The sequence below is a fragment of the Onychostruthus taczanowskii genome, unplaced genomic scaffold (genome assembly GCF_017590055.1).
Source record: "Onychostruthus taczanowskii isolate IOZ18803 unplaced genomic scaffold, ASM1759005v1 scaffold23, whole genome shotgun sequence".
Taxonomy (NCBI): Eukaryota; Metazoa; Chordata; class Aves; order Passeriformes; family Passeridae; genus Onychostruthus; species Onychostruthus taczanowskii.
In genome coordinates, this window is record NW_024499573.1 from 4,497,349 (window position 1) to 4,519,820 (window position 22,472).

Genomic DNA, 22,472 nt, shown 5'->3' on the forward strand with positions numbered 1-22,472 from the left:
AGGTTGGATGGGGCTTTGAGCAACCTGGTCTAGTGGAAGGTGTCTAAGCTCACAGCAGGGGGGTGGAAGTAGAAGGTCTTTAAGATCCCCTTCCAAACTAAACCCTTCTGTGATTCTATGAAGAGAATCTGTGGGTAAAGATTATATTATGAACATATAACCTTCTACTGTCAAAATTATTAAAATGGAGGTATATAGCTCATCTGCACTTGAATCAAACAGCGATGAAGTACAGAAAAGTGCACATGAAGGCAAGTTAAAGACATCTTTTAAAATATTAATACATTCAGAAGCTGCTAATAAATCTTGCCGCAGTTTTACAGCATACAGTGGAGATTCCAGAACAGTTTAAATAAACTAAAATAAAAGTGGGAAACTTTTGATTCAGTCACTGATTTTTTCTTGTGTCCCAAATTTTTTTCCCAGTGAAAAGTTTCTGCAACTCTAGTTTGCTAATCAGGTCTGCTAAAACTGGGCAAAGGGGGAATCTTTGAAGCTGTAGACAACCTGGCAGAGAAACAGTATGTCCTCAAAATAATAAGAAGTTTCTTCTTTTAATGAGGTTAGGTTTCCATATTTTTCCTGAGATCATATGAAAAAAGGTATGAGACCCTGCTGGTTTTCAGCTGAAGAAGGTCTAACTTTGAGACAACAAAGCCAGTAATTAGACTTAATGCCTGTGAATAACTGAAGGTTGGACCTGAAAGGTAAACAAATATATTGGAGTGTATCAATAGGACAACTGGACTATTTTATGTTTCAAACAATAACTGAGCAGAGTTAATAAAATGCTTGAACAATATTTGAAAATTATGTGTATGAGTTGGGCGACAAAGAGAAAAAACTACTCCTGTGAAAACAGCCTATTTTTAAAGCTGTTTCCTATGAAGAATGAAATCTTACTCTACACTTCTCATTACTTTGTGTTACATACAGTAACACCTTCACTGATCTTTTAGGCAAGACAAGAGTAACAATAGTTACAGGGATAACTAGTAACAATAGTTACAGGGATACTGGCTCCCATCCAAGGCCTGAACAAAGATTAGTCTTCAGTCCTCTTTTCATAGCTATTTGGTCAGACTTTTTTAACCAGAACTGGCTATACTTTAATTAGAAATGAACAGAATAAAATTGGTTATTATGTTTAAGATTTGAACAACCAGTATTTACTTGAAGAATTACAACAAAATTGTGTATATAATCCAATTTTTCAATTATTTTATACTTCTGAATTTGCCAGGCTTCATTTTCCAGTCCTTAGCTCTTGCCATTTCTTTCCCTGCTAATCCAAGAGCCCTTCTGTGGTCCTTTATTTTCTCCCCATGAATGCACCTCTACAGTCTTAATCTTCAAGAAAAAGGGCCCACTTAATCACCCACTGTGACATGTATAATTGCATTTATTCACAGGTAACCACAAAACTGTTTTTATCTGTAGAGCACAATTCCCTACACCATTTGCACAAGTACAGATTTGTTTGACATAGCTGCATGAATGCAAGAACAGAAACAACATTGGTAAAGCAATCCCAGCACAGGCACGGTCCAGTTCCAAAGCTTTACAGTTTAGTTACCCCTGTTCCTCTCTTCCAGCTCCCCTAGTAACAAAATCATCTACTAAGAATGTAGAGCAATTGTGAGGTAAGGAGAATATGGCTTATTTAAATACCTGCTTTGGGGAAAAATAACTTAAAGGGAGGTTTAAGTAATCTAAATTTATGCACATAAATCTATAACACATCTACACAATTTCTTTAATCAATTCAGTAAGCAAAACACACAAATTTGTTTGACAACACATATTTTCCATTAAAAGGTAATTGACTATCATTAATTCAGCTTTACAGCCCTTAATTCTTCTTTCAAATGAATTCAACTTGCCTACTATTTTTTAGAGTAGCTTTGTATCTACTTGACATTGATATCAATAGAAATACCATCTCCTTCTGAATACTGGAACAACACCAGCTGGACTTTCTCCTTCCCTAGTCAGTAAGGAATTACAAACTAATGTCTCTGGGAACTTACCACTTTTGTGTAACATCCTTGTTAGTTGGTAGTATCCTTACTCTATGGAAGAACAAATTACCCTGTCTTCAAACAGAAAACAAGAGCACTTACTGAAAAATCCTTGTATTCTCCATCTTTATGAACAATCTGGAAACTAGTATATTAATAAGTTTACTCCATGATAGGTGTATTTCTGGTTCCAGTCAGCCATGGATTTTTTTTTTTTAGAATATTTTAAATTTTTCATACCTATAATCTATATTTGCAATGCATTCAGTGGTATTTATACATTGTTTTCCAACTGTAATTGTTGTCTTTGCTTTGTCACTACATTAGAACAGGCTTCAGCCAGGAGTACCCTCTTTCTTGATTGCCAAAAAAGCCAGTATTTCACAACCTAATATCTTCTCACCAAGCTTTCAGCTTTCAAGTTTAGCTAAATACATTTGCCCCACCTACTGAAGAGAACATCCTCTGCAATGGAAAATCAACTCTTTCCCAAATGAAACACTGAACACTGGGTGTATTCTCAGTTTGCCCTATGCATGACAACTTATCACTCTGGCAACAAATGTCTTCCAAATCCAGTAAGTTTGTTTATTGTAAGAGAACACAAAATAACATTTCCTGCATTAGAAATGAGTCACTGTAAAGCACTGGCTGCAGAGGACCAGTAGTCTAGGCTCCCAACACTGTTCTTCCACACATTTCAGAAACATGCAACAATTCGGTTTTTCTGGTTTAATTCAGTGGGCTGTGAAAGTAACATCTTTTGGGTTTTGTTAGCTGACTTTCAGACCTATATGCATTTACAGTTACTTCTACTGAAACTTCTCTTTCTATGATCCTCAATGGAATTTTCTGAAAATTATTTGCTACCACCATTATTTGATCTTCTAATAATCGTTTTAATCCAATGCTCACTTCTTTCCTTGGTCACCACAAGTCACCTGCCCACTTTATCCATTTCTATTCTCTCTCACTCTACTGCTGAATCTGTTTGTTCAAAAAGAAATAAAACCCATTCTGTTTTGTCAGGCATACAATATTGAAGTGTTATTTCTGAATGAGCCAGGCTCTTCTTCCGTTCAACCACTAATAAATGCTTCAGTCCCAGCAGAAAGAAAAAGATCAATATTAGAAACTGCTTCTCAGTGTTATTTCTTTGACCACTAAACAACTGATCTCACCATCGGCCACAGAAAAACAAAACTCAGCTACCCTCAACCAGCATCCCTAGAAAAAATATGTGTGACATTTCTCCACACCTTCCCATGTGATCATCTTGAACTCAAACCACCAATGTGATCATCTTAGAGACCACTACTCTAGTTCTGGGAGAACTAACCTGCAGTTCACTACTGAATCTCCAGGTACATAAATGCTCAGAAAGAGGGAACAGAGAAAGTTACAAATGCCAATTCCTACCAGAGCTTCACACAGTGCCTATGCATACTTAGCCAGAAACATAAACTGCAATTTCCTTGCAGAACTTCCACCCAGAGCAGAACAGATAACTGGATCTGTATTGTTTCAGATGGATCATTCCAGCTGTAAATGGAACTAGAGAACTAAATTTTTCCATTCTAGTCATTTGCATCACCAATTTAAGAGCCCTAGCTCTTTGTTGTTTACTTGAACTTTAATGCCTGTTGACATAGAGTAAGAATATACCACAAATTTAGAGATGACATCACTCTGTGTTGTTGATATCCCTGCATTCATTTACTGTTGGGAATTATGTCATTCAACTTGCCTTTCTCTTCATGACCATATACACACAGCTTTTGCTTCATTTATGTAACATGTAAGAGATAATGCAAATTATTTTCAAAGTCTTGCTCATACTCTCTACAATGTATTTATAATTTACAAGTTGCAAAAAGATAATCTCTCAGAGACTCACCACTAACCTCTGTGTCCCTTCCCTTCTCTCAGTCAAATGTACTTCTTTTAATATTTTTTTTAATCTTTGGTCTGGACTTTTTTTTTTGTTTTGTTTTTTTTTTTTTAACTAATACAGAGTTTTTTAAGTCAGTGCACAAAAATTACTAGATTCAAAAGTAGACAGAGCTTGCAGACATCTTTTGGTCTTGCTAGTTTTTGTATGTCACCTGAAAATAGAAACCCAGAGCTTTTCTTTCTACTTTTAATTAGGTAGTTCTACTGAATAAGCACGACCATCCAGTAACAATACTTCGTCTCAAAACTCAAAGATGCCCTAGGATCTGTACTAATTACACAATCATAACTGCTTCAAACCAATTAAAAATAAAAATAATCCTCTGAATTAGTATTTACCCTGTATTTGGCTGAACATAAGCATTCATAAATACAAGCCTATCTGTGTTCCTGGTTCTCTCATATCCTTTCATATCTCCACTCTTAGGATACACCTTAGCTAACAAATACAAAAATAATTACTGTTCAAACACTTGAAAAGATCAATGGGTAAAGCAAAAACAAGGTCCAAACCTTGTTGCAATGCCGTCCTTCTGGTAGGGAACAAATATGCCTTAACAGCAAAATAGAAACAGGTTTGTTGTAATTCCTTACTGCTCTATAGGGATACTTTGAGAAGAGAGTAGAAGGAGAATTCTGTAACTAGAGAAACAGAATAGAAGTACAGTTTTCAGATTTTTTTTAATTACACATTTAAATTCACTAACTGCAAAATAAACAAAAATTGGAAAAAATGTAAATATGAGACCTGGCCTTTACATTTAAAGATATTAATGAAAAAAGACAGGATAGTGTAATTGCCAAGATCATCTTCCACAATTTCACTTTTCATCACTCCTTCTAGTCTCCCTTTCCAACCAATTCTTCTTTCAAAATTCCCAAGTTGCTTTATTTCAGCATTAGGTGACACTAACAAACCCCAGACCATCTGATGTATTACCGAAGCAAATGGAAAACACTGCAGTCACAGTAATTTTAAGACGACACTAACAAACCCCAGACAGATCCTCACAAAACCCCAGACCATCTGATGTATTACCAAAGCAAATGGAAAACACTGCAGTCACAGTAATTTTAAGAAATAAAAAGTACTGGTTTAATCTCAAACACTGGACGGAATGTGCTACCAATGCAAACACTAGATAGTGCCTTATGTGCCTGTCCATGGACAGTTTAAATGCATAATAATTTATCAGCTGCATGATGGGTGCAGTTATTCTGCTGTCTTGACAATAATTCATCTCCAAGCAGAAAACACTTTGTGGCAGTCCATCACGTTCCCCCTCCCATTCCTTACTTATTGTCCACTATTATTTCTTTCCCACTGGAGTTCTCTGACCCGTTAGCAGTGACTAAACCAAGAGCCGTCAGGCCTTAGATTTTACTCTGTACCTGCTGAAGCCTAGCTTAATGTAATACTGGCCTACAACCAAAACTTCTATATATTAGATCATACAACAAAAGTCATAACTGATCATAATAATGAAATAGCAGAAATCAGATTTAGGGAACAGATGACAGGGAACTGAAAAGAATAAAGCTTTTCAGAAATATAAGGAACAAAGGGTGTGGACATGTGTAACTGAAAAAGAAAAAAGCAAAAGACAGAAATTGTCTTTGATGGTCCTGGAATACAGATAAAAAATTTTAGAAATACTCCACATGCTACAGCAAAATCAATTGAACACACCATAATTAACTTCTGAGACAACCTTATTACTGGGCTGTCAGTAACATATCATTTAGGAACAGATTAACACCACGACAGAAAGTGGAATACTAAACCCATTTTAAAACATCCTCCACAAGTCCTCCAACAAGGCCAATGTGCTGGGGACTAAAATTACCAAACAATAGTACAGCAAAATCAAATTTTTCGAGTAGTTACAGCTAAAAGATTAATCTCATCAATACCAGAAATCAATTTAATGCCTACATGAAAAAATAGTTTCACTTAATACAGCAAACTTGAAAGTTGTTTACAGTTGTTTAACAGAAACTAGGCATGAAGAAATCCCAGAATTACAAACATACTTGGATTCTTTTTCTTGAACTGCATGCATAAAGAAAATTAAACTCAAAACCCTGGTAGTTTAAAGGATATGTTGAAAAACCAAATTGCAACAGGATTTTTTTCTTGCATCAATTCAAACTTAAATCTTTTCTCTCATGTGCCTGTAATTGTTTAGTGAGTTCTACTGAAATGGTTAGAAGAAGAATGCATGCCAGAGATTAGGTAAAATGTGGAATTTACGTAAAATGCTTTGTCTAACATCAGGTTTCCAAGCTAGGAATCCTAGTCACAGCAAGACATAATTTGATGGTAAAATCTGTGAGCTCTGTCTGCCTTGCTCAAAGAAGATAAAGAGGTCTTACACTATTGGCCTCTTAATAATGAAGAATTGTATTAAGTTTTGAAAGTCATTCTATTACATGCAAATTAATTTGGTATCTTACAGTCAATGGTTCAAATTAATGAACTTGTTATATACTACTAAGATTCTACTTTATTTCAAAAGCCAACAAGAAAAAAATTTACCTTCCTGAAAGAAAGGGGTTTTTTGGCCTTGAATACTAAAAATAAAAAATTTGTACATCAAATTTTTATATTGTCTTTCATCTTATGGTAACAGAATCTCACAAAAAACAAAGCAAAATAAAAACAAGCTCAACTGAAAGGAAAAACATGAAATTGAAGAACATGGAGATTACATTCATCTACAGAAAGGCACAGTATCTTTTAGTCCAGACCATTTCAGTCAAGGTCTGGCAGTGTTACTGTTAACACCACCGGGAACAGAAGAAAAATGTTTTAGCAGGACATTTGCACTTCCTATGGATGCAGATGCACCACCTGAAGCAGTGGCACTAATGCAGATGGCTGTGAGCCAGTAATACAATTCAGTCATTCTCAGCAACACTAATTACCCCAGGCAAAGAGTCATGCAGTCAAAGCCATGTAATTTCTATTCATCTAATCAGTTCACTTGCCCCTACAGAACAATGCATGGTGCTACAGACATATGCTATATTATTTTGGGGGACACTAGGTATTGCACAAGGCAGCAAATTGTAAGGCATCTAAGTCCCTAAACAAAAGTACCATGAAAGCAACACTTCCCTCAAGTTTGATGAGTGTTGATTCTTATGAGAAACTGTGTACAGCAGTATTAGTATCACCAAATCTGTCTCCCTGTGTACTAGCAGTGAAAGACTTCACTGACATGACAGTAACCAAGTCCATCCTCACTTTAACAGCAGTCAACACAAGATCTGGCTTGGCAACCATACACCGTAAATTATTGCTTGGAACAGGAGAAAAAATGAAGTTCATCACTTTATAGGATACAGGAAGAAGGCGGCCGTGAAAGAGCTGCCACAGTATCCATGGCAGGTGTTCAGACAGTTTACCATTGCAAGTTGAGTAATACTTGTGTGCAGATACATAACACATATTGAATGTCACTGCAAAAACTGTAGCAGCTAAAATAAAACAGCTTTTAGACAACCATATTTAACCTGAGGAACAAATATTGCAGTCAGCCAATCTGCAATCACTTCAGAATAAGTCACTGTGTATTAGCTAGACTACTTATGCTATTTTAGTACTCAAATAATAAGGTACACCGTGGAAACCACAATTAAAGGTAATTCCACCTGGCAATAGATAGGGTTAACTAGTATTATACAAACTAGTTTCATACTTACTAATAAAATAACAAATTAAAACTGTTGTTTCCTGAATACTAATTAGTAGCGCTTAGTATTTTGATAAACACATAACAATATTCATCACTCATCTCAAACACTAAAAAACTAAGAGAAATAAAGTAACATCTTTCTTAAAAACAGTTTTTTTGTCTTCTGTCCCAGAAAACGGGGAGGAAAAAATTAGATACAGGACACTTACATTCACATAGTCAGTATTACTTTCCTTTTCCTGCTCACTGCATTCTCCCAGACCAGACTGACACAATAGCTTTTGAGGGTCAGTTTTTGCAGCACTCAAGTAACACAATGAACTATGTGAAGTTTATGTGAATGTCAGCCACAACCAGAAGAGAAGCAATTGTGTCAGAGGGTTGAGATGAAGCTCTTTGAGGAGATTTATCTATCTCATCTAAAGGAATGATAAAAAGAGGCTGAAATGATGGCAAGAAATTTCCTGTCACGCTGTCCTGATACTATTCCAGGTGGTGTCTGGGAACAATGCCCAACAAACCAACTTGTGAAGAACATTTTATATGAAGCATTCCAATTTAAAAAAAAAATAGCAAAACCAACCAACCAAACAAAAAAATTGGGAAGGAGGGGAATATCTCCAATAGACACAAAGGACTGGGAGCAGATCACCTCACTGAGTCCTCCTACTTCAAGGCAAAATCATCCCTATCTAGTTATCCCTGCTTATTGCAGAGGAGTTAACCTCTTTAAAGAGTTAATCAGCTTTAAAGGCTCCTTCCAACCCAAGCTATTCCATCACTATATGATTTCATTCCCAGTACATGCTTTGTCTAAAACACTTCTAAAAAGGCTTCAAATACTGCTTCACAGCTCCCCTGAAATTATAATTACTGGCAGAATTCTTTCCTAACATTTCAGAAAAAAATTCCTTTGCTTCATTTCAGGCCCATTACTTACTGTTTAAGTCACAGTGCATATGGAGAGCCATTTAATCCCTTCCCATCTGAAAAACCTTTGTTTAACTGAAGAACATTACTCTCCTTCTCACTCCCCTCTTCTCCAAACCACAGCCACACACTTCCAGTTCCTTCACCCACTGACTATCCTCAAGACCTTCAGCCACCATTGCTGCTGTACTTAGGAGTTTCTCTAATTAACATACATCTTCCTTCAATGAGGTGCCTCAAAAGGGACTTGATACTCTGTTTGGAGCATGAACAAAAGATTATTTTCAAGTACCTTGCACACAACATCCTTCCTTACAAATATCAGCACAAACTTTATTGCCAACAATGTCACACTGCTACAAAAGTAATGGCTTGCACTCAATTTGTGAGGAACTATCAACCCTCTCAGCAGAACTGTAATCCATACAGTCATTTCTCCTGTTCCCACTCTTAACTAGAACTATTTATTGTGAGGACTTAGCACTTGTCTGAAAGAGAAATAAAATCAGCTCAGGTAAGACGTATCTCCAATTCGCTAAGAATATTTTTCATTCTAATCCTGTTTCCCAACATACCTCCCATTCTTCTCTGCTTGATTATTGGTAGTAAATTTAATAAGGATATATGCCATATTACATCACTCAAATCATTAATGAAAATACAAGCCAACTACAGAACACGTTTTAACAACACCCTGCTTGATATATTGCTGGGTAAGTGAACAGCAGATGAAGGCTTTTGGGGTACAGCTTTCTCTGAGCTTTTGCATTCACTGCATGTCATTTTCATCTGGATTCTATTGCCAATCCTGTAGTGTGACACGGTGTCAAGAGCCCTATTTAAATCAATGGTGTCAAGAGCCCTATTTAAATCAAACTACAAGACAGTCATTGATCTCTCTAGTCTCAAGGCCTGTTATGGTGCCAACAAAGAAAATACGGTTGGTTAAACAGGATTCATTCTTGATAAATCTGTGTGTCCTACTATTTAACAGCAGTCTTATATAGACTCCAACAAATAGTTTATTTGTTCCTTTGCTTAAGGAAGTCAGATCAGAAAAAGACTGCTTCTCAGTAAAAGCTACTGTTTCTTGTAGTTTCTCTAATTGACACATATTTCTACCTAATTCAAATATTTTATATATTTACCATAGCCTTTCCCATCACTGCAAAATAAACTTCAATACACAACTAAGTACAAGTTGTGATTGAACTAACATAGATTAGCTATAAGAATATATGTTAAATACATACCTAAACACACACATTTGTGTCCCTCAAACATACACACACAGTGTAGCAGTACATTAAAAAAAACTTGACAGTTATCTCAAGATTCTGCACAGAATACCTTAGAAGCAATGGAATGTATCTTTTACCACAGCAAGTCCAAACCTTTCCCCGTAATATCACAGGACTGAGTTTGACAAAGCAAAAATTACTCTGCACCACATGTATAACAGAAAGGTAATAAACAATGTTTTTTTTTTTCCTAGAACAAGAGATGAAAGGGATATTCAGGAATATCTGGCTAAAACCACAGATCAGTATTCATCTTGGACATGAAAGCAAGCCTCTGTGACACAGAGGTCCCTATCCAATACAAGGCTTTCACACCACTCATGCCTACCACCTATTTACTACCATCAGATGTTGCAGTATTTCCCCAGGCCTCCCAAAGCTATCTTATCTCACAAGTGAACTGCCAGCTCTCAGTGCTGCTCCCACGCTTCACACCCTCAGAGCCCTACATCACATTTCCCATCTTCCTGAAGCACAGCACTTCCACAGCCTCACCCCAAGCCACCAATTCCCACCTCTCTGCTAGAGATCTCCCACCCATCCCAATGCTTTCCAAGTCCAGAAGCAGAGCACAGCACCTCCCCAGCCGTACCCCACACCCCACGCTCCCTGCGGACGCCGCCCTCCCGCTCACTCCTGCAGCTGACTGCAGCCCCCTGAGCTTTCCTCCCCTCGGAACAGAGCGACCCCACACCCAGCAGTCACTGCCTCTCCACCCGGGACAGACACCTCCAACTCCCTGCACCAGCATCTCCTCTGGGGGGTGCTCCCATCCACGCAGGTGCTGGGAGGCATGGCCAGCTGGGAAGAAGGAAGAATGCAAACCAGCCAAGGTGGGCAGCAGAGGGTGACAAAGATGCAGATGGAGAGGTAAGAGAGAAGAAAGAAATACCAGGAAAGAAGATGGAGAGAGAAATGACAGCAGACAAGTTATTTTTCCTGGCCATAAACCAACCAGAACTAAGGATTAAGGATTAAATTAAGGACCCAAGCCTTGGCTACCTCCATGGACTGTAGGATCCTCCATGGACTGTAGGATCAAAAGGGTCGCCCAAGGGGACACATTTCCTTTCATGTTCAACAATAATTACCCAATTGCTAAGCTTCAGAAAAACACCAAGCATTCGAAAACAAGAAACTCAAAAGACTGTGGCACTTCAAAAAAAGGAAGTGCAAGGTCTTTTTTTTTTTAAATGGTGAAACAAAAAAATATATAGAGGAAGAAGAGTAGTAAAAAGTATTTTCTATCAAAGAAAGAAATCCTAAAAAATACTATAAGCATCTCAGATTTTACCACTAAATTGCACTAATTTGTTTAATAGGATCTAGCACTCAAATTAATCCCACAACACCTGCAAGCCAGGTAGTTAACAGACAGTATTATTTCATATATTCTGAAGATGTAATGGTAGAGCAAAGTGGAAAGAAAAGTAAAAAGAATCAGAAAAAATATTCTACCCTACAATGATACAATTGGTACTTAAGTGCTTGAATCAGACTGATATACTAAATAAATATATAAACTTTCTGCCTGCAACACAGCATCTACCAGTTATAGGACTAAGCCATTGTCTAATAATTTTTTGATCACACAGCATAAAAAGAGCAGTAGTGTCAAATATGCAAAACAAACTTCAGGATGATTCTGAATGTTTGATAGTTCAGCCCTCCCACAACCTATTTTTGGAAGTTGGAATTTGAATACCATTAAATCAGAGGAGAAAGAGCTGGCAAGATACCATATAAAACACCAACAATTGATCTCCAAGGGATGCTCCTCACTGCATCCTGCAACATAATGTGGAATATCCCAAGCTAGCTCAAGTATAGAAAACATTCTAGCAATGTAACATGAGCCTTCATGAGAACCACCTCATTACTCTTCATAAATGCCAATGAAATAAAAGGTAAATTAGTCACTACTGCAGCAGAACACTTCCAGTATCTGAACTAGGTTAGGTATCTGTACATCATATCACCTATGGCTTTTATAAAAGTCACACGGCCAGTATCTTTCTTTTACGACATAAACTGTAATTTAAAGTACGCCTTATCATAGTGCAGTGTCTCCCAAAAGCTAAATATATATCTGCAGCCTCTGAGGGTGTTTTAAAGAAACGTAAACCAATACGAAATTGCTTCACAAAAAAATTGTTGCCCAAAAGAATACAAGTTATTATCAGAGAATTTTCACCTTATTAAATACCTGTATTTATGGAAGTCATACAAAAAAATGTAAAGGACTAATAAGTTCTGTCCATCCCATTTCTCAATTTAAATCAGGAAATAGAAAGCAAGAACCATGGTAAAAAGTTTTGGGTGTTTCTTTAAGTCAAACACTAGTGTGAGTCAGGTGAGCACAAGCTAAAAATGTTATCTAAAAGTAATTAAGAAGGACTCACCAAGTTCATTGAGACTCTGGGCAGCTTTTGTTATCTCCCTGCTTCCTCCTTGCAGTTGTCCTTGAAGTCTCTTACTGAGATACAAGATGCGTATTATCCTCCGCAGCAAGTCACAGGCAGCCTGCAGGGAAATCGTGGCATTAGGGGATATTATCAGTACAGTACCACCACATAATACCAGTACTCATATGTGGAAACATCTTAACCAAAAAAGGAAATGTGAATGTGAATAAAAACAAGGAACTTTAGAACACTGAAATCCCTTTTTTCCAAGAATTTTTAATATGATTCTATGTTGTATAGATGAAGATTTCCAGAAGCTGGTAATTATATTCATGGGGCTACTGAGATTATTCTGTCACTACCCACGCAGAAAACAAAGGAAACTCAGAATCCCATGACAGAGGCATGTTCTATTTCTAATTAGAAGTGAGCTTTATTTTACCTTGTGTGTCTCTCCTCAAACTCCTCCCCTCTTAAAACTTTAGCAAAGTTAAGAAGTTGGCTTTGCCAATCAAATACTCATCCAAAAGAAGCAAAAGGGCAGCACTTACTCCAGAAGACAACAGAACTTAAAGACTGCATTGTTATTACAGATATTGACTCTTATGGTAGGCATATACATAAAAACTAATTCTCAGCAAAACTTTCAGAAGGCCAGTTACCCTCATTCAGTCAACTGTTAGCTCACATTCTTTCATATGCTTATTAAAATAAATAACACTCTTGGTTAAAAATTAGGAATATGGACATAAACATAATTTTTAGGAACCATACTTGTGTGCTTTTATTAGCATCAAATTAGAATAACAGGCATTGCTGACATCTGAATCAAATAGAATAGTTTCATAACTTTTCACTCAACTAGTATCTTGAAATACATGCTATAGGAACAGCAACATTCTGGAGTGGGTAACAACTAAAATAGACAGAAATGCAACTCAGATTTCAGTACAGTCATAGATACAGCCCAAAATCTGCAATCAGATTAACAAGGGTGGCAAGTGAGAAATTTGGAACAAGTATGAAAGTTGTTTGGAGCTATTTTCCCTGGTACTGAAGGCAAAGTCTTCTGAAGTATTAGCCTTATGGATATCAAAATTAATTTTAAATTCCTTTTAAAAAGTATTTAGTATTACTAAGACTTAGAACCTTAGAACCTTTTTCAGACTCAGGTTCATTTATTGAAAACTGAAGTTAAAGTGCACATAGAAAAAATTATACCAATGAATAATTTCAACCAATAGCCACAGCAGACTTGTACAACCTGGCAGACTCTTCTCTATGCCAGCACAAACTAACAAATCCACAAATATTTACAGTTCAATTTCATTAAACATCTAGACAAAACAAAAAGGAAAAATTAGGAAAAAACCCACTGAGGTAAATCAGGGAATGCCCAAATACTCTCACTGCTTTGGACTCTCTATCACAGTCTGAAGCGCAAGTTTTCCATGTGTTCTGTGATAACTTAACCACATGATTTCTATTACACTTAGTGAGAACTAAGTGGGGCTTATCCTGCTTTGAGAGATTAATGTACTAATTTATATTAATTCATTTTGTTAATTAGAAAAATCTTGATCCGCATATCACTTTCATATCTGTGAACTAAATTTCTGCAAGATTAATCAAAAATAGCTTCTAATATAGTGCACACTATGCTTCACCAAAAGAGAGGGCACAGTATTATTACTTTGCTTTCAAAATTAATTACTCTCTAACCCAGTTGTATACCTCTGGCTAATGTTTTCCCCTGGGAATTCACCTTCTGTTATTTTCAAACCAACTTTTTACTTTACACACCAGAAGAGTATTTCTTTTTTGTTGAATTGCTGCTTATTATTTCCTGTCCCAAGAAACAATCTTTTAAAAGAGAGTAAGAGATGGGAGAAGTTAAATTTAGATACAAGAGTAAAAAAAAAAAGTTTTCATTTCTAGCCCTGGGAATTAGTCGGAGGAAAAAATCCAAAGACACTGAAGATGCACTCTAAATTTTGTAGTGATTTCTACTGTATTGTACCCTTGACAAAGATTCTGTTTCACTCAAGTATTTTCATTTATGTGAGCTGTCCAACTTAATAAAACTCCCAGTCACAGCAAAAGAATGCTATAATAAGGATATGTAACAGAAATAAAGCACTGTATCTAATGGTGGAGCTGTTCACAGATGCCAGATCCTCTAACCCGACTACCCACATAACAGAAGTCTGAATTAATTCAGGAAACATTCCCTCCCTGAGTTGATCAAGTATGCTTTTCTAAAGGAGATGCTTTCATCCAAGAAGGAACAAATTCCACTGTTCAAGCAAGAATTAATTTGGAAAAGGCCAGTGGCCTCAGTCCAGGTCATTTTAAGTAAAATTAAAAATAAACCCTGATTTTTTTTGAGATTACATATTAGTTAACTCCTGAATTTTAAACAACATGCCAACAATAACAGAAATTATTGCTACAACCTGAGCCACCGAAAAGCTTCTTTTAATCTTAAATTAATTTTAAGAAATTACTGAAAGAAGACTTAATTATAAAGAGAGAGTCACTTGAAAATGTGCCAGTGTGTAGCTCATATATGCAAGGTAACTGATTGTATATATTTTGCTGTTTATAAAGCCTGAAAAAAGAGGAGACAGTCCACTATCTTCAGACTATATTTATTATTTATTTACAGTAGCATCATAAAGACATCTGCTACTGGTAAATATTTTAAAGTAAGAATAACTTTAAAATACAGAATTATTGGGATTTTTTAAAATGTTTTGCTATTATAAAGTCTTTCATACACCAAGACACTGAACCAAGAGACCATGCAAAAACAGTTAAACAAAGCTTCCCAGAAAAGAATCCTCTGAAGGACAAACTCCCTGTCTACACATTTCAACTGATAACCACTCCCACTTATCTTGTGATTGACTAAGGAAAGAGTCAGAAGAGGACAGTATCATTTAAAGCAGGAAGTGAGCTTTCAGTGTCTGCTGCTGCCTTGGGATGCCATGAAGCTCTGAGAGCAGAGCAAGACAAAATATGTACAAGAACACAGCAGAGATTTAGAATTCAGGACTAGATTTGAAGTTTAACAACAAACTTGCAGTGAGAATGTTTATGATAAAGCCAGACTATATTAAAAACAATTAAGGATGGCAAAATCTAGCTTTATGCAAGTCAAATATTCCTTCAGTTAGTGAGCAGTCCCACAGCAATCAATGCAGAGGTATTAAAATAACACCATCACAACTACAAGAGGCACTGAAACATCATGCATTCCAGCAATACACACCTACCAACCCTACAGATTTTGACAGAAGGCAACCTCTTTCACCAGCCATCTACATCTACCAATTGTAGATCAGCTGAAAAAATTAGTAAGTTTGTCCCAAACCACAAATCTTGCATTTGGGAGCAATTTCATGTCATAAGCCCTGCCAACACCAGGAAGTTAATGGTTTGCTGTGCTGTGCCCTTCCTTCCTCAACAAATGAGTCCCCCAGGTAAAGGACACCCCAGCAGTGCATTTTTGTGAGGCTGGAGAGTTTTGACCCAACTCTCCATAAATTCAGCTTCATTTATTAATTCAGGTGTCCTGACCCTCAACTCCTCCCAGCAGTGTAGTGTAACATAAAGCACTCACAAAGTATCTGCCGAGAAGGGAAGATACAAGAAGGTACAGCAGCCCTTGTGCTGAGACTCTGACTCTCACTGGCAGAGAATCTGGAATCACCATTCCTCTTTCTACACTGATGCTAAAAGAGCAGCCTACCAGACTCCCACTCTCCACCTCTTTTTCCTGACTTACAGCAAAAAAAGTCAGGTATAACAAATCCCCTGGCACAGCCTGAATAATGCTGACTCTGGATGGATGCCGCTTTCACACCACAGGAAAACCCATGTAAGCATGTAACAGCCAAGAGGAAGCCTCCAATAAACATTTCCTAAGTTCAGGGACTCATTTTCCTCAGACATCCTTCGCCAGTCCGAGTTTGTGTAAGGGCAGGGTAAGGGCAGGGTACAAACTATCTTCATCTTTAGCCCCACGTTCCCACAACTTTTTCTACATGCACAATACACATCAGAGAACAACAAAAAAATCTGCACCTAACCTGCCACATGGAAGTCATGAGACTTTTGGCCAGTGGCAAAAAGAGTAAGAGCTGGAGCTGAAAACAACAGTAGCATCTGGCCAAACTGGCTGCACAGAGTGTTAAGAGCTCCCTGCTGAACTTCACTGCTACTGAAAGTAACATAGGAAATAGAAGTTCAGCCAAGAGACAGGGCAGCTGCTCCAGCAGTCCCCAGACTAGAAACTGCATGAGTCTGCACCTTCATCTACTCTACCACAGCAGTCACTTGCAGATGGCAATCTACTAGAGTGTATATCCCAATTCAGGTAAACTTGCAAAGACAAACAGTTCAAACAATAACTCATTAAACACTTGTGAGGCCGGAGCTGTGTCGCATTTCAAACCATAAACTTAATAGAATGCAGATACATGACTCCTAAAGATCTATGGAAAAGTTTTGAACTACTACAAAATTATCAATGGAAGTGTTTGACATTTATCTCAGCGCCATTGTGATAAGTTCTCTCCCACTGCTATCCTCTAACAGACATCTACATCCTTCTGTAGACTCCACTTATATTTAAAAGGCAGGCACAACTATGCACCTGGGCTTACAAAACTCCACAACCACAAATAGCTCCTTAAGGTGCCTCTTGACTGTTGAAGAAACTTGAAAGAATTTTGAAAGAATTAATTCTCAAACTCTTTACTAAACTGCAGCAAAGCCTGCATTAACTTAGGGGCAAAAAGCATCTTCTACACTACAGCACCATAAAATTAAACACCAAAATAACACAAAGAGTTACAAGAATTTAATTAATCTATACTCAGATAACCCTTACCTCTTCCCTCCATCTCTACAAAAACTCAATTAGCTAGTGCAAAGGTCAATTTCCTACTTTCCTATTAAGCACTTTTAGTAGCTCTTGAAGAGAAACAAATGCTGTTTTTCAGAAAAAAACTGGCAATGAACTACAGGCTACTGGAGTAGAAGAACTGCACTCATGTCTGATAATTGTGAAATAACACACGTTCAAAAAGAATTTTTTTTAAATATGTTTTTAATGCGACTTACTTGAAGTTTTGCTAGCTGAGCTGTGCGAGACACTATTTTGTTGTAGGGGTCAACAATTTTGACTCTAATTCTAAAAACAAGAAGAGAAAATTATTTATAGCAGTGTTAATAAATAGCATTATAGAACATAAGGATTTATACTTTCTAATTGCACAATGAATGTCATACCTATCAACAGTGCTTTGTAGAACACCAATTCTAGTTTGCATCATTTGGAGGACACCTGCAAAATAAAGCAGATTTTTTACATCATTGATCAATTATAGAAACATCAGAAAATTATAGAGTTTTTCTTCAAATCATAGTAACTACTGCAGACTACTTTGGCATAAACCAAAACCAGTTTCCCCCTTTATAAAAGAGCATCAGAGAGACCAAAATCAGTAAGCATATTGGGAAATAAAATGAGCAGGTCACTTACTGAATGCTATGGAAAATGTATTGCTGGAGAACATAAACCCGCAGAATAAATATCACTCCTTAATCCATCATTTGTGGAATTTCAAATACTATTTAGAGGATGCTACTTTCTAAGAGAATGTTGACTTGGACTGCAGTTCAAATTATACAACCTGGTATAAACACCTGAACACGATATATAAAAGTGGTATAACATATTTAACACTATTCGTTTAACATAGTGATTGGACAAAGAGGACTGAGAAGATGAACAATTTTATTTCAAGGTCTTCTTCCTGGGCATAAGGATCTTTAGCAAAAAGTAAGGTATCAATGTCATCGTAAGGTCATCTAATTTAGATCACAAGCAGAGCAAAATACCCTAATCATGTCTGTTCCACATTAGTTTGGCAAAGCAGCACAAGGAAAGCCAACAAGCGTGCCTGTTCTTTTCTTGGTAAATTACAAAGTAGCAGGGGATAGGAGTCATTTTTGCAATACAGAATCAGCCTGCTGAGAATTCAATTAAGTTAGGCAAACCCAGGCCTATGAAATTATTTTTGTTTCAGTTACTGTTAGCATTCTAAAACATACCACATTTTTGTAAAGCCCTGTTTACAAGCATGCCATCATTAAATTAGATAAAACTGCAGCATGACACAGTAAGATGGAAGACAAACTACTACAAATAGTTACATTCAGGCTGTCCTGTACTTTGACTGTATCTCACTCATTTTATACAGATAGGTAAATTTTCATCTTCTCCATATTTCAGAACTATTAGCTTAGTGACAGGCTTGTGTGTTCACTGTTACTCATACATGGTATGGCATGCAACATATCATGAGCGTGAAGATACGAGACACAGTGAAAAGCTGGCAAAATAGGCTGCACTGTCCACCCTACATTGCAATAATGAGGGAGGGCCAGAGGCACAACACTGCTGCATCTATGGCTGTAAAAGTGCTATCAAGCATCCAACAGCCCTCCTCCCAGAGGACAGAATAAGGATGGGTGAAAGGGCACTCTCCCCTCTCCACCTGCTGTGGAAGATACATGATGATACAATTCAGCCTAATCTTAAAATAAGAGGTAGCTCAAGATACCTACTGAACTACCTATAGACAGAAAATAGTATGTAGAGCAGAGCTGTGTACCATTAAAAAAAGTGCACAGGCCTAAAAAAGAAAAGACTCCACAAGCTGGGTGTACCAATTTGAAATGTTTAATGAGATTCACTTTCAAACATCCAAATGACTATGCATACTGTGAATTAGCTCCATAATCTTCACTTGCTAACATCCTTGATAAATATACCAAAAGCTATGCATTTCTAACATCACAATTAAAAAATCTGTTGGGATTTATCTTTTCTTTTTCTTATGAATCGTGACTCAGTGTTTCCTTTAAGAGCATAACCCCAAGTAAATGTAAAAATTTCAACAAATTTGAGGTGAATTGAATTTTTACTTTGCCATATTAGTTGTAAAACATTCATTATTTACTACACCTGCCTTATAGAAATGTTTCCTAACTGACTAGTTGTTTTGAAGTACATCATTCTTTCCTCAGAGCAATTTTAGGAAGAAATGCCTTCAGAAACAACCATCATTTCAGAAAACAGAATTTCACTGAGACCAATTGCTGAAGTTTGTTACCGGGAGGTATTTATCAGTCACAAGATTGACTATATATTCCTGTCTCCTTCTTTTTTGGAGAATTACACATATTTCAGTTCTTTACACTTGATTCTCCAACTTTTTAAAAACTTATTCAGGAGCTACTGTTACTAGATTAAACAGCCATTTCTTTAGTTTTACAGCTATATGCAATTACTGACACCAAACAGTGAACCCAAGCAGCTCCAAAGACTAAGGATATAACTATTAGGAACCAGAAAATCTGGTTATGCCAAAACCTGAAAGCAGAAAAAGGAACAAAGATAAATTACCTACCAGGTTCAAAGGGGAAAAGGGGGCATGCTATAGAGATTCTAGCAGGTTACGGAGGTAAATATCTGTCTTCACCAAAAAATCCACCACAATACCAAACCATATGACACTCTCAGCAAACTGACAAAGAGCAGAATTGCAGGGTTAATGAGCTCCTTGCCCAAGAACAATATAGTGCAACCATCTTCAATACAGAGTCAATGGCTCCTAAGCAAGCCTTTGAAAATTAGCAGTTTATGTTAAAATACACGTCTCAAAGAGTGGAATAAAACAAAGGTATGTATTTAACTTAGTAGCCCTTCCCTAGTAAAAAGTATCTCAACACAGTTTAGATTATGTGTTACAGCCTCTTTGGTTAAGATGTACAAACTATGCACCACATGCATGTGCAACAGAAAGCTGGTGCTTATGACAACAGATATCTACCAATGTTGCAACAAAATCAGGCTTGTTTAGAAAAATATATTAAAAGGCCAAAGAAGGCTTTATTGCTAAAGTTGCTCAGAACATTATCAAAACACATTTTCTGATGAAGCAGCTACTCCACAGAAGTATCAGCCAAATCTTCTCCTTGGAGCTCCATCTACTGACGTTAGAAAAAAAATAAAAATAAAAAAGCTGCCACAGGTTACTCCTCAGAAATCAGATCTGGAGATTTAACATTAGGGGCCAAAGCTGGCAGTGAATATGTTTCCTGCACAGATCCTAAAAGTTCTTCCTCCACTGTAAGGATAGCCAGCATAATATAACAATATTTACCTTCCAAGGATTCAATACCAGTTGCTTGGGCCAACAGATCTTCATGTCTTGCAACAACCTTAAAAAAAAACAATATAGACATCAAAAGAGAAAAATAGGGTCATGAGCCTAAAAGAAGTATTAAATGTATCACCATCAGTCCTACATTAGGCATTTAAGTGCCAGCATCCCTGCATTACCCAGATGCAGGGAAAAGCAGGTACATCTTACAGGAGAAAGGCTTTTAAGAACACAAGGTGTTTTAACTCACAAAAGCAGCAAGCTCAGAATGAGAAGATGATCAGTAATTAATTAAGATGCTGACCTCTTAATTAAAGCCAGCAGAGTAATCACATTTCAACACATCTTGATATTTAATAATAATTGTAAATGTGAAGTTACTAATCACACCATAATGTATATTCTTTTTTTTTTCTATTTATGACATTTATAAACTAGTTCCCAAAGAACTTACTAACTGGGGCAGGGGTGGGAGGAAGCAAGTTTTGAAACTACACACAAACGTAACAAGTGTTCTCATTGCAATGTCTACTGTGGATTTATGATTTCTGCATAGAAAAAGTCTTCTATCTTAACTCAAAAGCCTTCCTGAAGGTGTAGAGGTGTGTTAACATAGGTTGTATCTGCCTAGCTAAAGGCAAGTCTTAGGGCTTATGCTACCCTTCAGCACAGGATGTAAGGGTGCAAGCTCTCCCTATCTTCTCACAATGCCATGCTGAAACATGGCCTCAAGTGTTTGTGATAGTTGACACAATAATTTGTAAAGAGTCTTCCTTCTCACAAGGAAGAGTAAAACAGCATACAGTGATAAGACTACAAAAACTGAAAAAGTACATGGCTGCCTGGTAGCAGCATTGAGGGCGGGCTTAACTGAGTTGTCAAACTCACTACTAGTTTAGCTGCAAGCTGTACCTTTAGTAACAGCTTGTAGAGGACACTGGACAATTTCACAAGTTACAAGCTTATAAGAATACTAAGTTTTTGACTAGTTTATATCAATCACCCCAGAGTAACAGGTATGCTTTAAACTTACTTGTACATGCAGCTCTTTATCCAACTGACTAATACCTTGAGCAAGTTTAGCCAGCTGCTCAGCTATCACAGCCTGATGGATGGACTGGGAAGTGTAAGCTTTCACATCAAAGTCTTCTCTGAAGAAGTCAGCATAACATTCTGGAAAAGGATTTAGGATTTTAGGGTTTTATCTTCATGGTTCAGAAGAATGAAATAATATTTATAGTCCTACAGTGTACATATTTCTGACCTTCAATTTCTTCAACATAACAGTAAATGTTCTCTACATCACATAGTAGAAGAGGCCACAATCATGAGAAACAAGTCTGGAACTGGTAACTGAGACTCGTCTGTGGTTCGTGTTTGTTTGGAGGATTTTTCTTTTCTTTTTTTTTTTTTTTTTAAATGGTGATAAAGTCACATGTTTCTTTAGTCCCCACACCCTTCTCTTGAGCAGAATACACTAAAAAGTATCAGTACTTATTTTCTCAAACTTTACAGTGTAACCAGGGTGAAGCTGTTGAGCCTGTACCCATAACCAAACACACCAGTCAGCTGCAGATCACTGATAAGTAGCAAGAAACAAAACTTCATGAAATCATACCGGATTTCGACAACGGTGTGAGTTTATAAAACAATTATGAAATGATACTACAATTATGACTCTGGATCAAGCAAGACAGGGTTCCCAGACAGCTACTCCTAACTCAACCGAGCACCTTGGCCTCTCCTTCAGTGCAATTTTTTTCTCTGGGGCAAGCGAGCCCGAGCGCGCACTCCGCGCCCCGCGGTCCCTGCCCGCGCCGGGGCACTCGCTCCTCCGCCCGAACTTCGCCGGCGCGGGGCTCCCCCGCCCGCCCGGCCCAACGCCGCCTCCCGGGGACCCTCCGGGCCGCCGCGGACGGGC

At 37.3% G+C, this 22,472-nt stretch overlaps 1 protein-coding gene across 1 annotated transcript in view; it reads right to left on the bottom strand.

Annotated features, from left to right (window-relative positions):
* Positions 1-22,472, bottom strand: part of COG5 (component of oligomeric golgi complex 5) — a 173,255-nt gene that overhangs the window by 150,590 nt on the left and 193 nt on the right. Inside the window, exons 2-6 of the mRNA XM_041405419.1 lie at positions 21,585-21,724; positions 20,552-20,609; positions 17,610-17,664; positions 17,442-17,511; positions 12,309-12,429 (exon numbers count right to left, since the gene is read on the bottom strand). Of these exons, the coding sequence (XP_041261353.1) occupies positions 12,309-12,429; positions 17,442-17,511; positions 17,610-17,664; positions 20,552-20,609; positions 21,585-21,724 (444 nt within the window). The remainder of the gene's footprint in view (positions 1-12,308; positions 12,430-17,441; positions 17,512-17,609; positions 17,665-20,551; positions 20,610-21,584; positions 21,725-22,472) is intronic.